Source organism: Asterias amurensis, chromosome 13, assembly GCF_032118995.1.
Source record: "Asterias amurensis chromosome 13, ASM3211899v1".
NCBI classification, from domain to species: domain Eukaryota; kingdom Metazoa; phylum Echinodermata; class Asteroidea; order Forcipulatida; family Asteriidae; genus Asterias; species Asterias amurensis.
In genome coordinates this window covers 3,023,129-3,040,530 of record NC_092660.1, presented here as the reverse complement: position 1 = coordinate 3,040,530, position 17,402 = coordinate 3,023,129, and the positions used below count along the sequence as shown (strand labels likewise).

The following is a 17,402-nucleotide window of genomic DNA, read 5'->3' as shown; positions in this document are numbered from 1 at the left end:
AAAGATGGTGGGGGGGGGGGGGGCTGGATTGGAGGCTGGTGTTGTTGGGAGAGATTGTATTGTCTGACCTAGATTTTCATTGTTGGGGAGATGAAACGGGATATGATACGTTTTGTTGGGACTTTGCTCTGGGAATTGTTTGATAAGGCATTGATGAAGACATGATGTTATGCGATATCAAATACAGAAGCGCTATATTGTATAAATATCTTGTTTTTAAGAAAACAAATATTTGGGTCAGGGAGCTCTGTATATCACACAATAAAATGAATACTTTGAATTACTACGACAAAAGAATTCTTTTCAATGACATGTGTAAAAACATTGCGAATCAAAACGATTTTCTCACCATTTAAAACAAAAATTTTGAGGTAAACAACAATTTTGAGGTAAACAAGTGACGATTAATTCTATGTGGAACATGACATTTTTGGCAATCCTTTTAAAAAGTTTGTAGGTAAGCAAGTGATGAGAAAGTTAGATGGATGATGACAATAGGTTTTTGCGTCAAAATGTTTGGAATGTTCACATTTTGTAAACATTATACTAAAACATTTTCATTGGGTTATAAAATCCAGCATTTCTTTTCCAATACTTCTTGGTGTTAAGGGTTGCGGGACAATAGTAATAAAGGCACTGGATACTATTGCCAATAACTCAAAATATTTGTCAGCATAAAAACTTGCTCGGTAACGAGCAATGGAGAGCTGTTGATGGTATAAAACATTGTGGGAAACAGCTCCCTCTGAAGTAACAAAGTTTTTGATTTCTCATTCAAATATTTAGGCCTGAAGCCTTTTATTAGGCATCTGAAAGCACAGAAATTTGTGCAACAAGGGTGTTTTTTTTTTCGTTATTTTCTTAAAATTTCAATGACCAATTGAATCAAAATCCACAGGTTTGTTATTTTATGCATATGTTGGGATACACCAAGTGAGAAGACTGGTCTTTGACAATTACCAAAGGTCTCCAGTGCCTTTAACTATTTACACTGTACAAAACTCTCACTGTGTTGTTGCACCCCTTTATACCTTCCACCCTTTGTAAGTTCTACCCTGTGGAGGTAGAAGAATATGCAGGGCCACCTTATATGCTAACAGTCAGGGCAGGCAATCATTTCCCAAAACTAAAAACTGGGTTTTGTTGAGTCACAAATAGATGAGAATGCAAGCTTTCAAATACTTGCAGGGCTAGAATTTGAGGAACAAATCCACAAGACTGCTAAACAATCTGGTGGGGGTCACCAGACACAAGGCCTGAAGGCCACTTCAAGGTGTGGGCTACAAATCAACTAGTTGCCACCTACTACTCCTGGGGCTGAAACAGCCCGTCGATTTCACAAGACTCTTCCTAACTTAAGATTAATCTTAGGACTTAGGGCGAGTCCCAACCCTGCACTGTAGCATGCAGACCATGAGATTAATCCTAAGTTAGGAAGAGTTACTCGTCCTAACTCGAGATAAGACGAGTCCTAACTCTTTGTGAAATCGACGGCAGGGTTACCCCCTTTACAGTCCATAGGATCATTGAGCTTGTATAGCTCCATGATATGGGTGTCATCCATCAGAAAACCTGGCTGGTAGAGCAGAAAGCAATACCTCCCCAACTTAACAAAGCATCATGGTTAAGTGTCTTGCTTTAAGGACACAAGTGTCACGATCGGGACTCAAACCCACTCTCTGCTGATCAGAAACACCAGAGCTTGAATCCGGTGCTCTTAACCCCTAGGCCGTGACACGTCAAGAACATTATTCGGACAAGAACATCATTTTGTTACAAGACCAGAATCAAGAGATAAATAATCACATATAGAATGCTCAAGATTGCACAACAGGAATTTTAAAACCAAGATAACGCCAAAGTAGCAAACATTCCGAAAAACCTCGTTTCAATTCAGTATGCTTCAGCCAAACATCATTTGGGTCCAGAATGGCAAGAGTTCTTATTTTGCTGTTGGATTTCAAATTTTATGTTCTTTATTAACATCTCAGTTTAGTCTGCTTGGATCATACACTAAATAAATTAGTATTTTTTGTTGCATAATTTTTATTTTACCATTTGGACAGTTGGATCCATATCCAGTGTACACAAATAGATGTTTCTATTATTTCAAACACGTCACAAATGAAACCCCTTAGTAATCCATGTATAATACACACAATGATTATTGACTTTTTTGTGTAATTGTTTTTATATATTCTTTTCACCATTTGGCATTTTGAAAGCTGGATCCATTTCCAGTGTACACAAATAGACATTTCTATATTTGTATTTCTAAGACAGCACAAAACGAAACCCCCGTACCGACATAGCCCCCGTACGTTAGCAATCCATTATCAGCCTTAGGTCACCTAAGTGGTAAACATGTCGGGTGTTGCCGCACGCTTTACATATTAATCACAAGTTCTGATAGGACAAGTACACTTGGACAGCAGTGTGGATTTATGACTTTTGTTTGACTGCACTCCATTAATCATTCATAGTGGTGAGACTACTAATAAAATGCAAAGTGCAGTATTGTTCTCTTTGATGACAGATGCTCATTTACAACTGGGTATAAACCCCAGCTGTAAAAACATGTATTTACTTTGTAAAAAGTACTCACACAGTCAGTCTTTGTCTAGAGTACTTAGGATGGCTTGTAAAATCATATATTAAAATAAATTTATTAAACATTTACCCAAGTCAGTTTATTACTTATGGTTTATTACTTGACATTTAAAACAAAACATAAAAACATCCCCTTGAGATGATCCATTGGCTGTTTATTCCCTAGTCTTGGTTCCAAGACCATTGGTGTTGCGCGGTCACACACAACCAACAGTCCGACCTATGCACGGCAAACTGTACTAGCTTGTAATGAATGAACATTCAGGGCCCTTTGTATTTCTGATTCCCGGATCTGGATTTGTCTTTGGGTGGACAAGAACACTAGTCACAGCGCCTTCTATGTTCATTCATTACAAGCGTGTAAAGTTTGCTGCACATAGATCAGAACGATGGTTGTGTGTGACCGCACGACACCAATGGTCTTGGAAGCAAGACTATTTATTCCCAGGTTGTATCATTAACTTGAGGGTGATCCCTGGCTGGGTTGACAAAATAGGTAGCCTGCTAACATTTAAAGCCATTGGACACTTTCGGTACAGAATTTTCTTTTTTAAAGTTCACAGATTTACAAATAATTTACAGGGTTTACAGAAGGTAATGGTGAAAGACTTCTCTTGAAATATTAGGCCTGTACCATGAAATGCTTTACTTTTTGAGAAAACATTAAAACAATATCAATTCTCGATATCGAGAATTACGGGTTTATTTTAAACACATGTCATGACACGGCGAAACATGCGGAAATAAGGGTGGGTTTTCCTGTTATTTTCTCCCGACTCCGATGACCGATTGAGCCTAAATTTTCACAGGTTTGTTATTTTATATTCATGTTGTGATACACGAAGTGTGGGCCTTGGGCAATACTGTTTACCAAAAGTGTCCTCTGGCTTTAAAGGGCTAGATAGCTCTTTTTTCTTCCCCAATTAGGGCAAATACCAAAGTTACAAATGGAATGTCGCCGTCTTCTTTACAGAGCGCCACCATGTTGAACACGAAGTGCGCAACCAATCACTCCAACGATCAAATATGTTTGCAATGAGTTTGCCGCAAGTCAGTGGAATGCACCCCTGAGTTTATTGGCCTCAAGTAACCTGCTGAAAACTGTCCCATCCCCTGGAAATAAATCTGCCACCATGGTACGGATTTGTTACAACAGACTTCTATAAAGCAAAGCCTTCAGAGCTGAGATATTATTTTTAACAGTTGTTACAATATTTCTTGATGTTTCAGGTCATCCTGGTTGGGGTTCTAATGGCAACTGTCATCGTTAATATCCTGTTCATTGCAGACACGGGGAGGAGGTTGAGAGAAGTACATTCAGAAGGTACTGTACATGTATTATGTTTGTACATAAAGCTTGGTTCATACTTCATGCGATGCGAATTCAGCAGGAATTTGACATCACAACTCTGGTTTTGCTGCGATATTTGCAAGAGAGTTGAGCACAAGTCAACTGCTGCGAGAAATCTTTCTCAAAAACTATGTTACTTCAGAGGGAGTTGTTACTCACAATGTTTTTATACTATCAACAGCTCTCTGTTGCTTGTTACCAAGTAAGTTTTTATGCTAACAACTTTTTTGAGTAAATTACCAATAGTGTCCAGTGCCTTCAAGGCAATATTTCCACACTGAATATTCTGTGTCAACTGCGCACTTGGTTCGTAGTTTTAGTCAATGGAAGCATAACGAGCTCTTTCTCAAGTCGATAAGATTCCACAAAATCTTTAAACTCTTTGTGCCTACAGGAAGTCTTCCTGTAAAGAGGAAGAGGTCTTTTGTAAACATCACAAGTATGTTGTGAGCAACATCTTCTTTGTACAAAGATGTTGATCCCCACTCTTGTATTCATCTCATGGTCCTTAGACCAAATAACAAATAAAACTTGTTTAGCGTTCTGCCTTTTTGAAAAACTGGAAGTAGGAGAGCCTTTTTTTATATATTTTAAAATGGGCATGGCATGCTGACACACTTTTGAAGACAACGGGCTGTTTTTTTTTCTTCAAATTTGTTAAAATGTATCTTTTTGTAAACAAAAAAAAGAAAAGGAAAAAAAGAAGAAGAAAAAGGGGGCAGCCTCTTAAAAGGAAGCGGGCGGGGACACTGAACATGGTTCTTATTTTATAAAGGCCTTCTAGTGGGTCTTGTGTTGGGGTATGTTGGGGTATGACTGCATTGTAAAACTATGCCTCCTAGGCCTGTGACAAGTTTCATTTAATTGTTTGTCAAGTTTGAAGGACACACATAATCCCTCCTCTATGCACTGGATTTATGGTGGTGTGATATCCCAGACAATTCATCAAAGACAGTTACAGTTCTGTTTTGTGGTCCTTGCTCTGATCTGTTGAGAAAAAAAGTTTTTCCCCTGTAGGCCTATATGTTTGATTGTACCACCCAGTTTGCAAATGAAAGATGTACTATATGTACAGGGTTCATGTTACATGCTAATAAAAAGTGATACAAAGTTGGAAAAGAAAAAGTTGAAACAGTTTGTATTATTTTGGTTGAACGTTTGTAAACTGCTCATCCTGAAGTGCACAAATGGAATGCCTTTAAAAGCAGTGGACACTATTGGTAATTACTCAAAATAATCTATAGCATAAAACCTTACTTGGTGACGAGTAATGTGGAGAGGTTGATAGTATAAAACATTGTGAGAAACAGCTCCCTCTGAAGTGATGTAGTTTTCGAGAAAGAAGTAGTTTTCCACGAATTTGATTTCGAGACCTCAGAATTAGATTTTGAGATCTCAAATTTCAAGCATCTGAAAGCACACAACTTCGTGTGACAAGGGTATTTTTTCCTTCATTATTATCTTGCAACTTAGATGACCAATTGAGCTTAAAGTTATTGTATGCTAGTATGTTGAGATACACCAAGTGAGAAGACTGGTCTTTGACAACTACCATTAGTGACCAGCGTCAGCGTCTTTAAGGAGCATCTTCTCTAGTAAAAAAAATACATGTGTATATGTTTTCATTGTGCTAAAGACAATAGTACCAAAAATCAAAATGAGCGTTCCAAAGTCTTTGGTGTTTTGTTGTTGTCGAGTTTCGTCTACCGGTTTTCAACAACTTGGTTAATCGTGCCGCCACGACTACTACAAAAATAGTCATGACTACTACAAAAATAGTCACAACTGGGGGCCTACTTCTTTAGATGCAAAACAAGAGGTTAGGACTCACACAGCTTTTTAAAAATTATAAACTGTGTTGGCCTAAAGACTTTGCTTTCTCATGGTAAATGACGCAAACAACAAGTAAGGTAGTAGTAGCATTTAAAGATTTTACAAATGACATGAAAAAAATGCATGAGCTTTGATAGCAACAACTACTTCTTCAGATGCAGTTTAACAAGAAGTTGCAACTAATACAGCTATTTTTATTATCAACTGTGTATAGACTTAGTTTTCTCATGGCAAATGACGCATGAGTATCTAGCTTAACAACTATAGAAGACAAAACCTTTACAAGAAAACCTTAGGGTACTATGACAAGAAAGGGACAAAAGAGTGATAGCAAGGAGGCTGGGAATGCGGGGAGTGAAAGTAAGACGAGTAGGGATGAATGATAAGAAAGCAGGAGGAATGACACAGGGATAAGGAGGTAGATAGATGAATGAAATATGGAGACAAGAGAAGGGGACTAGGGGGGTGTCGCAACTCGCAATGATACAGGGGCAGCGGGCAAGCATTAAAGTGGGTGTTTGACAAAAGAGGAGGATGGATCAAAGAATCCTGGTGAAAAGCATCGCAGGAGACTCTTCGAGTCAGGCAACTGGAAAAGGACAGAAAGCTTTAAGGGAGTGAGAGAGAGCGAGAACCCAATGCGAAAAGCCGCAAACGAGACGTCAGATACAAAGAGTATACAATTTTATTGATTAACGAGTCGGATTTATTGGTTGCAGAGAGGTGGCTGCACTGAATACTGAATGGCTTAATCCTGTAACACTATTGTTCGATAAAGAGTTCTCATCAAAGATTTCCCCGTTGTCATAAAAAGTAACCCATTGATACATTGCACTTTTGGCGAAAGGCTGCGATTGTACACACTGGGGCCCTAAAAAGTACCTCATATTGACATGTGTGCATGTAACATTCTTGTTTACTGGTCGTAAAGCGAAAATCAATCAGAGATTTAGATTTTTATTTTGATGACCTGGGTGAAAAAAGGTGTTGGAAAATGCAGTAAAGTTTGTGGAAAGGGGTACCAAAAAGGGAGTAAGTTGGAGGGTTATCCTATGTTTACCCGAGTGGTCCCCTGCATCTGTCTTTTACAAGTGAAAATCTGTACGACATTTGCCGACCTGAGTACACAAAGCATGATGCCCTCTATTGTGGGAGGAAAATAAAGAAGGATTAAAAGAAATTTGTTGAACCAATGTGGTCCCCCTATAAATGTGTTTGACATTTGCCTAGTCATACATTAATGTGTTCTGACATTTGCCGACCTGAGTACACAATGCAAAAGTACATTGTACCCTCTATAATTGTAAGGGGGAAAAAAAAATAGTGTGAATAAGGGAAAATTTACCTATATAGTCCCCCTTCAAATGTGTCTCTTTTGCGTTACAACATTATTTGGCAAACCAGGTAGACAATGCACTGGACCATTGTACCCTCTGGTATGAATGGAGCAACAATGGAGGAAAGAAAGTGAAATATTTCTTTCCTCCATGGAGCAACTAACAAGGTACATTCACCTTATTCAAGGTTGATTCCAGAGTGAGGCTGCTAAGTTAATCACTCTTTCTACTAATAACCCAATTTCTGATTTTGTTTCTGCCCTCCGAATAATCATAGCAAAATTTGCTTCACTTAGAACTTTTATGTTCACGGAATGAGACTTTTATAATTCTATGGTTTATTGTAATGTACTGTGAACTCTCTTCATACATACTTTTCGTGATGTACAAGTTATACCAAGCAACTTGCGTAATTGTTCAGAATCAACGTTGTTATGTTTGTGGATTGAAAAAATAAAAAAACCTTTCTGTCTTGGCATTGTGTAAATACTCAGAACATGACCTCATGACAGTAAAATCTTGATGACTTTTAAAGGGAAAATTTCTGTTGTAAGACTTTGAGCATGGTTTTATCACACTGCCTGTTTATCTGTCAAAAACACTCCTTCGGGAATTCTGTGAATACGTAGTTCATTGACACACAGTTTACTCTTACATCTACATTACATACGGTGTTGATGCTTTCAGGACAATGGCATTTACAAATGAAGAATCATTAGGCATGTTTTGGGTGATTTGCAAATGACTCGAGTGTGGCTCACTAAATGTATGTGGGTCTACTTTCCTAGCAGGAAAAGACACAATCATCTAAAATATGATTGCAAAAATATTATAGTTTCAACAAAACCTCACAAAATGGAGAAGAAAAAAAAATTACATTGACAAGTACAAGTAACAAGTAAATGTTTACAAGTAAATTTACATAAACATGAGTTTAATTTCTAATCAGGAAACACAGACAGCCCTGACACTCATGGACGACCCCCATACCATCTTGACATTGTCAGAATGATCTGAGCAGCTGACCGAGATAACCAAGATCATCACATTCAAGAAACTGGTTACCAAACAAAACTGTTTTGACACTATCACAAATACCATGATTGACACAGTCTACGAACTTAATGTCAGATTTAAATATCCGTCTGAAAGAAGGACTAATAATGCCATGAAACAGTGAAAAATCCTTAGTGCAAGCTAAACTGTTTTTAACTCTAACAATTAAAGTATAATTGGGGTGTCTTGGCTGAGCGGATAAGAGCATCAGACTCAAGTCATGGTGGCTAAGTCATTGGATATCATCGGGATGTGGGTTCAAATCCCGGTCGGGACACTTGTGTCCTTGAGCAAGACACTTAACCCTATACATGAAAGCTTTTCTCCACCCAGGGGTAAAATGGGTACCTGTGAGGGCAGAGATGGTTTATGTGAATGATTAGCTTGGAGCGCGAAACTCGAAGCACTGGCTGTACACTCCCCAGGGAGCTGAGATGGTTTAAGGAATGATAGGGCCAGTGACGGTGGGTAATAATGTTGGAAGCACTATATAAAAACTGGTTATTAGAGTATAATAACAACTTCAGCTTGGAAAAAAATCTCAAAACATTTAGCACCATGTAGTACCATTTAGTACCATATGATTTGGTACCATTTAGTACCATTACAACATTTATACTAACGTAAGTCTTTTACATTTCCTCCAATATTCATCAAAATTGTTTCCATCTTTAATCCTAGGAGTGGTTCCAGAGGGTGAAACGGAGACAGATGTGGTTGCCAATGGCAACTCTTTTGAGAAAGGCCCTCGAGAGCTCGAGATTGAAGTTCTGTCGAGTGACAAGAAGGCGGCCATCTCTGTCGGAGGGACTCAGGTAAAAAACAAGACACTTTAACAAGACATGTAGGAGTTGGGTGGGTGCAGGACTTCATGGTTATAATGCGTATACCAAGAATATCCCCAGGCGGAGCTAAAATCGTCTGATCTGTTACAAGTTTTGGTAAATAAGTAAATAATTCTACCAACTGCATGGGTTCTTTTAAAAACTGGGAGGGCATTCTGGACCCAAGTTTTGGGATGTTTGGCCGAAACATGCTGAATTGCAACACAGTCTTCAGAATGTTGTCTACTTGGTGTTTATCTTGGTTTTAAAGGGATGCTTCAGTGAATTAAAATAAAACAGTTAATTTTGCTGTCATTTATTTCTGATATATGTATTGAACATCAATAAAATGTGTTTTGTTTTTTCCCCGACATATCTCACTTGCGTAATTAGCGAATAAGTCATGCCCCCCCTTTTGTGGATTGTTACCGCCCCTTACCATCGACGTCACGACGGGATTTCAAACATATCGTCAGCAAAAAGAGTCTGGTTTCTAACTACGCGCGCCTAGGTACCAGGCCACACAATGCCCACGTCTCTATATGCACACAGCCAGGGGACCCGACGGCTTGGGTTCCCGACATGAGGTCACATGAAGGCTCCCTTTTAGGGGCGGGGTGGGTTCCCCTAATCTCTTGAAACCACTTTTAAAATACTTGCGCATTAAATAAAAAAATTATAAAAAATATTTCAGGTTTAAAAAGTCATGTTTAGCTGTTTACATTTTTGAAAAAACACTACAGCCACCCTTTAAATCTAGGTATCATGAATAAACACCTTTATCTTCTGAGGACCAGAACTACAGACAAACGTTTTTTGGTTTACCAGAATTTGCTGACGTTTTCACAAAATATGTTTGGTGTGTTTTCAAAACTACATGTACAGGTTAGGAAAGGAACTTTTTATATTTATGAATCATATATTGAGCATCTACAAATAGATGAAGTGAATCACAGGATTGCGATGTCACTTTTTATTTTCTCTCTCAAAACGTTAGTCCTTGAAAAGCCGAGGATCAACATTTTGAATTCCTGTAAAACTTTCTAGAATGCTTGGATTGTAACTGATCTGAAGTCCAGGCAGGTCAGATTTGATAGCGGAAGTTCTGATAACTCTTTTTTAGATAACTTGTCAATATCTCAAGAACATCTGGGAAGGGAGGGAAGAATGATGCTGTGAGATGCCTTTGATCGTATTACTCCTCTCACAATTCAATTCAATTCAAAGCTATGTTTATTTCCACATACCATCATCCAGAAGCGAAAGAAAATCAGGCCTGATACTTAACTTCACAGAGGCAACAAAGGCGATCACCTCCATGCCCCCTGGTCATTGCCTTGGTGCCCTTGAAATGCTCTAGAAGTAATTTACATTTTTCTCATAGGGTGCCCTTTACCAAGGAAAAAATGCCTTGGTGCCCCTGCCCTTTCAAAAACGAAGCATACAAGCCTGGAAAGTACAGCCAATATAAATAAATGTGGAGGCATATCCAAAAAGCATGCCTTTTCAAGGAACAGCCTACAAAACAAAACAAAACAAGAATCTAAACTAATTGATAATTTTATTTTACACATACATAGTAGACTGTAAGTTTTCAGAGAAATGCGCTTTAGAAAACAAAAGACCCCTTACATTAGTTGCTATCACTGAGTCAAGTGTGTAGGCATACAGTGTATGTAGATTTCATGTCTGGAATCTCATTTTTGAGAGGGTAAGGCCATATTTCATTTTCCAAAAAGCACTTTGGGAAAAGAAAATGAGAAACTTTGACCGGGATAATACATGTAGCAACAGTCTCCCAGTAATGTTAGGCCTAAGATGTTGTACACTTATGTATTCCTCTAATCAGTATCCCTACTATTCAGCGATTAATCACAGCACACACTCTAAGGCCTGGGTATGAGAACAATTTACCAAGGGTAACCATGGTACTGATGATGTTCAGGTTAGCAGTATGACTCACTTTCAGTCATTGCGACTTCAAAAGATGATTTGCTCACATTCATGACATTATAAGCAACACAATGTGTAGGCATACATATAAAATGTAGAGTCTTGTAAATAAAATGTCAGGCAGGCCTACAACTCAAAACAAGCCATTTTGTCAGCTTGTGTACATGTAGTTACAAAGTGTCAGTCACTCTTGCAAAAGTAGAAGTAACATGTATGCAAAATTTATTTTTAGTGATACATTTATCATATTGACACATTAATACAATATTTTCCTGAAAGGTATGTGGGACTACGTTTAAATTATGAGACTTACTACTTCAACATGTGTAATGGTTTACAAGGTGCTGTGGTGCAATATGCTGCTAATCAAACCAGGAACACCAGGGTGAACCCTTTTTCTTCAGATAAGTGCAGTGGGTTTCTTTTGATTAAGTGTGTTTTCCCACTTTCTTATCCATGTTACTTTTTATCTTATTGTTGCAGGTTCTTGAAGAAGAAGAGAAAGATGTTGGGCGGGGCATCCATATCTTAGTTCTAAACCAAGCAACAGGGAGTGTCATGGCTAGGCGTGTCTTTGATACGTACATCTCCAAAGAAGATGAGGCGATGGTGTTGTTTCTCAATATGGTGTCTGATGGACGTATACTCATCTTTACAATCAAGGTATATACCTTTCTGTTGTCGATATAAACAAAGTGCGCCAGTCCAAACCATCAGTTGGGGAGATCAAGTTCCTCACGTGTCAGTCGAGAGCTCTGATGCTGGAAGGACACTTCACGAGTCGGTATACATCTTCCTCCAACGCGGTTTTCAAGAAAATTGTATACTTGCAAAGGTTACTGATGAGATGGCTGGTTGGCAAGGCCGGCCGAATGTTAGCAAAACAATCAATCATGTTAAAACAAATCTCATGTGTGATTATTTTTTCTCCCAAATCCTTTCCCACCTTTTACAGGATGAGGGCACGTTCCAGTTGAAGGACTCTGCCCGATCTTTCTTGAAGATCCTTGGGAGCAACGACGCTCATCAGATGGGCTGGAGAGATACGTGGGCATTCGTCACACAGAAGCAAAAGAAACATGGTGAGAAATTTCCATCCATCCATCTTAAGTAGTCTTTAATTAACACCGTGGTTATTTTTCTTTTTGTAAGGGACTCCTTCTTTCTTGAAGAATCGAATGTTTAGGTCCATGTCCAACAGCAATTTTGTCGCAATTTGGTCACAGATGAGATGGCCAGAAGAAAATTTCTACTGGAGCATTTCAAGGCAATGACCAGGGGGCATGGAGGCAATCACCTTCATTGCATGAAGTATGTATAAGGCCTGATAAATGAATGGTCTCAGTGGGTTAAAACAAGTTAATTCCTGTAGAAAGGGGAGCAGAGTGTCTGTTTAATTTTGTTGTTTATTTTATGTGTTGTGAAACTCACGTAAAAGAACCCAGTGCACTTTTTCGAAAAGCGAAGGGGTTCGCCCCAGTGATCATGGTTTGATTGGCAGCACCTTTTAAACCATTACATGTACATGTTGCAGGAGTTAAGTCTCATAATTTAAACGTAGTCCCACATACCTTTCAGGAAAATAATGTATTATTGTGTCAATAGGATCATGGCACCTTGTAAACCATCACATTGTGCTATGCAAAAAGAGTAGGTCTCGTAATTAAATTGTAGTCGCAGATGCCTGCAGGAAATACTGTATGTTACTGTTAAGTGCCACTGAATGACAGATATATGCGCACTATATGAGAAGCCACTATTATTATTAATGTTAATTTCATTATTTACAGGCCACCCTTTTGCCGAGATGTACAATAAAGCAGCGGACTTAACCCAGTGGGCCTCCCCAGTTATTCTGAAGACAACCATTCCTCTCATTTCGCTCAAAGGTAGGTTCAGACTCTTTTATTTTATTTTTTTAATTGTTATTTTATTTATGCAAGTAGCCAGACACACAAGGCCTGAAGGCCACTTCAAGGTGTGTGCTACAATTATTTGTGTCCAGAGGTCGTTGCCACCTACTCCTAGGGCTGAAACAGGGTTACCCCTTTCACAGTCCATACGGATGTAGGCTTGGGTATCATCAGGCCGAAACCTGGCCGGTAGAGCAGAAAGCACTACCTCCCCAATTTTACAAAGCAAGTGTCATGACCAGGATTCGAACCCACACTCTGCTGTTCAAAAACCAGAGCTTGATTCAATCCGGTGCTCTTAACCACTCGGCCATGACATGCCAAATCGCCACCAGGGGCACGTTACTACTTACACTGCGGCTAAAACAGGGTTACCCCCTTCGCATTCCGTAAAGATGTAGGCATGGGATAAATACATTTGGTTTGTAAGTTCTTTTTTTTTCAGAGAAGATCAACTTCAGGGGTTTAGTGCCAGGTGTTCACTCATTTAAATTAAGCTTTCCTGGTTTTAAGTCACTCGTTTGAGATGGGAATGAGTCGACAGGCACTAGTTTTCAAAATCACCAATCGTTTCAATGTATTTATTGATCCCTGCAGAAACTGAATGTAATTGGCCAGACACCGAAGCCAATCAGAGGAGACGTTCATTCTGTAATCAGGTGGAGGGGTACGGCAGCCTCTGCAGTTGTGACGACCCAGCTCCCATCGAAATGAAACCAGAAAAGGTAAGAGCAATACAATCCAGACAGGGAACATGACATGAATATGGCGGCATCATAAATAAAAGTCTATCACCCTGCAAAAACTTTGCCAATTTGAATATCATGTATGTAGTTTGTAAAATTTTAGTTTCTCGTTTGCAAGGCTGGGTCTATTTCTAGACCAAACCCTAGTCTGACCTCATTTTGATGCACTGAGAATCAGTATTCACGTTTTACATCAAGCAGACAAGGGGAACATGACACTGCAAAAACTTTGCAGATTTTAATCCATATCTAAATTTTCTTCTCTTGTATCTTTCAGCTGTTAAACAACACAGTGTGGAATTTACCGGTAGTGGTCATAGCCAGCAATAGACCCAACTACTTGTACCGAATGCTCAGGTCTTTGCTTTCTGCTCATGGAGGTAAGAATAATAAATACAACAAAGAAAGAGCAACGACATGTACGTCTAGCAACAAAGCAAAACAATGATTTTTTTAAATACATAACGGATTAAACATCTTTTAAAAAGGAGCTAAAACCATGCGCACTTTACAACTCAAGGCCGTAAAATAATCTTACAATAAGGTTAGACAGAATTCTGATTGGTCCCTTGGGTGTATTAACTAGCATTTGGTCAGTGGACCACTGTTTAAAACCCCCATTAGGGTCCTCTACATACCATGCCAAATACAACAGAGTACAACACAGTTGAAATGAGAACCATGCCAAATGCAACAAAATGCAACAATTTTGTTGCATTGTGCAGGCATGTTGTTTGTGTTAGGATTGAGCAAGGGTGTTTGCCCTACATATTTGTAGTGGTGACTTAGCCACTATGTGGGACCATGAACTCGGTCAAATGCAACTCAGGTATGAACTTGAGTTGACTGCCAAATACGACAAAATGCAACACCATAATGAAGTCACTTGACTTCAAAATGCAACAAATTCAGTCAAATTCAGAATGCCATCTGAGTTGATTGACCAATGCAACAGATTACAACAACTATTACCATTTGGTGCATATTTTTGTTGTTATGCAAGTTGCCACTTCAAGGTGCCACTTCAAGGCCACTTCAAGGTGTGGGCTACAAATCAATTTTTTTCCAAGGGCGGTTGCCACCTACTCATGGGGCTTACACAGGGTTACCCCCTTTACAGTCCATACGGATGTAGGTTTGGGTATCGTCCACCCGAAGCCTGGCTGGTAGAACAGAAAGCACTACCTCCCCAATTTTACAAAGCAAGTGTCACGACCGGGATTTCAACCCACACTCTGCAGTTCAAAAACCAGAGCTTGAATCCGGTGCTCTTAACCGCTCGGCCATGACACGCCATTGTTGCATTTAGCATCCTCAGGGGAGAACACTGAAAGCTGACAGCTCAAACTTCCTCTGCTCCAGTCCCTGCTCTTAGGAGACTGCAAAGTTCTTGACAAAAAAATTACAAAGAATTTTTTATTTTTTTTTCCTCCTCAGTGAATCCTAAAATGATCAACGTCTTCATCGATGGCTACTTTGAAGAACCTCTAGAGGTCATCCGTCTGTTTGACCTCAAGGGAATTCAACACACACCAATAGGGGTCAAAGCAGGTCGTATCAGCCAGCATTACAAAGCCAGCCTTACTGCTACCTTCTCTATGTACCCGGTATGTACCAATCACAGTGCTCATCAATGAGATTAACCCAATTACAGCGCTCATCAATATTCAAATACAAGATTAGTCCAATCACAGTGCTCATCAATATTCATATATAAGATTAGCCCAATCACAATGCTCATCAATGAGATTAGCCCAATCACAGTGCTCATCAATATTCATATAATAAGATTAGTCCAATCACACTGTTTTTTAACTGATGGGTATTCATGTCCCCATTTATCTACAGCAAATGTCCATGAATACATACAATATTGATCTTGCATTTTGTTGATAATTTCTATATAAAGGGCCAATTTAAAATTTGTAATTATTGTATATCATTTTTAGTTTTGACGAATATTAATTTGATGATATCCTTTGTAACTTTGATGAATATTCATTCTCTGTTATCATTTTCAACTTTGATAAATATTTATTAGTTTCATTATTTAATTCTCATTTATTTCAACTTGCCAAACTTTCCTTTTCAGAATGCCAAGTATGCAATAATTTTTGAAGAGGATTTAGACGTTTCAGAAGATGTATTTAGGTAAGTTGTTTTCCTTATTTGTGTGTATTTAAGACTGAAAAACAATGCGTTGCTAACTTAACACACAACTTTTGTATTCAATCAAGTGGTATAATACATCAAATTTATTTAAACCCACTCCCCATGTGAGAATCAAGTACATGTGTACAATACCAAATTATATCAAAGTCTACAAACATGTATTTCTCCCAAAGTTCCACTGCATTCCTTCAATTTACAGGCGTCAGACATCTACAACTCACAATATCAGCTAACAAATATTCTTTTTACATTCCCTTTAACTTAATAACTTCATCATTTTGTTCTCCCTTGCTTGTTATTTGCAGTTATTTTAGCCAAACAAGTCACCTGCTTGAAGCAGACGATAGTCTATATTGCATATCGGCATGGAATGATCAGGTCAGTTCAGCTACTCTTTTGAATAATTTGTTCTCCCATGTACTACCATACTACCACGCGAGATCACAACAGCGAGCACCAGTACAAAATAAAGTCAGACAATGATAAACTATGACACTTTCTTATCTTATAACGATTAGTCAACACACAAATGAAGAGCTGTAATCTGAGTATTATACTGTTTTGAAAATATTTTGAAAGGTTCTGATCTTACTGATACCGTTCTTTCTTTCTTGTAGGGGTATGATCATACATGTAATGATCCAGGATTATTATATCGAGTGGAGACCATGCCAGGTCTAGGGTGGCTTCTCAAAAGGAAACTCTACAAGGAAGAGCTGGAACCAAACTGGCCCACACCAGAAAAGGTTTGCAAAATTACTCAGAGCCTAATAGTAATCAATTTTTATATAGCGCTTTATCACAGCCGGAAGGGCATATCGAAGCGACATTGTTACCCCTGGTCACTGAGCCACTGACACCCCACATAAGCCTACAGATCTAAAACTTGTAGCTTCTTAACCTTTATGAGATTCGTCGAGCATTCACCAATAATGCAACAGCAAAATCCATACATCAACTCTACATTATAAAATGATCTTCTGCACTTGAATTAGATTGTAATTCTCCAATCAACAGCAGACAATGTAAATAACATGACACAATCACTTTATGTTTAGTTACATAGGACGAGCGTTCACCAATAATGCAACAGCAAAATCTATACGTCGACGTCTACAATATAAAATGATCTTCTTCACTTGAATTAGATTGTAATCCTCCAATCAACAGCAGACAATACAAATAGCACAACACAGTCACTTGATGTTTAGTTACATAGGACGAGCATTCACTAATAATGCAACAGCAAAATCCATACGTCGACGTCTACAATATAAAATGATCTTCTGCACTTGAATTAGATAGTAATTCTCCAACCAACAGCAGACAGAACAAATAGCACGACACAATCACTTTATGTTTATATAATCACAAACAAATACTCATAGAGAGCTCTAGGACTTTCTCCCTCCCAAGTAAATAGTTTTTAGAGCATGACCATGGTCCCCACAAAAGAGAGAGAAATAACTGAGAATGGTCTGGTGTCTGGTATGTATTGATTGAAAACAATGTTGTAACACTCTTGGTACACAGGGTGTGTGACCAAGATGGGCGCAGCCTGATTGCATTTTGTCAGTAATTTATTGTTTTTTATGGATTTTTGTTTC

General features: G+C 38.6%; 2 protein-coding genes across 2 annotated transcripts in view; one reads left to right on the top strand and one right to left on the bottom strand.

The window, feature by feature from the left end:
* Positions 1-17,402, top strand: part of LOC139945768 (protein O-linked-mannose beta-1,2-N-acetylglucosaminyltransferase 1-like) — a 42,304-nt gene that overhangs the window by 12,397 nt on the left and 12,505 nt on the right. Inside the window, exons 3-13 of the mRNA XM_071943179.1 lie at positions 3,841-3,934; positions 8,869-9,002; positions 11,448-11,627; positions 11,920-12,046; positions 12,755-12,853; positions 13,475-13,602; positions 13,901-14,003; positions 15,061-15,230; positions 15,716-15,774; positions 16,101-16,173; positions 16,413-16,541. Of these exons, the coding sequence (XP_071799280.1) occupies positions 3,841-3,934; positions 8,869-9,002; positions 11,448-11,627; positions 11,920-12,046; positions 12,755-12,853; positions 13,475-13,602; positions 13,901-14,003; positions 15,061-15,230; positions 15,716-15,774; positions 16,101-16,173; positions 16,413-16,541 (1,296 nt within the window). The remainder of the gene's footprint in view (positions 1-3,840; positions 3,935-8,868; positions 9,003-11,447; positions 11,628-11,919; positions 12,047-12,754; positions 12,854-13,474; positions 13,603-13,900; positions 14,004-15,060; positions 15,231-15,715; positions 15,775-16,100; positions 16,174-16,412; positions 16,542-17,402) is intronic.
* LOC139945769 (ribonucleoside-diphosphate reductase subunit M2 B-like) overlaps positions 1-17,402 on the bottom strand; it is a 67,267-nt gene that overhangs the window by 41,974 nt on the left and 7,891 nt on the right. The gene's annotated exons all lie outside the window — the stretch shown is intronic.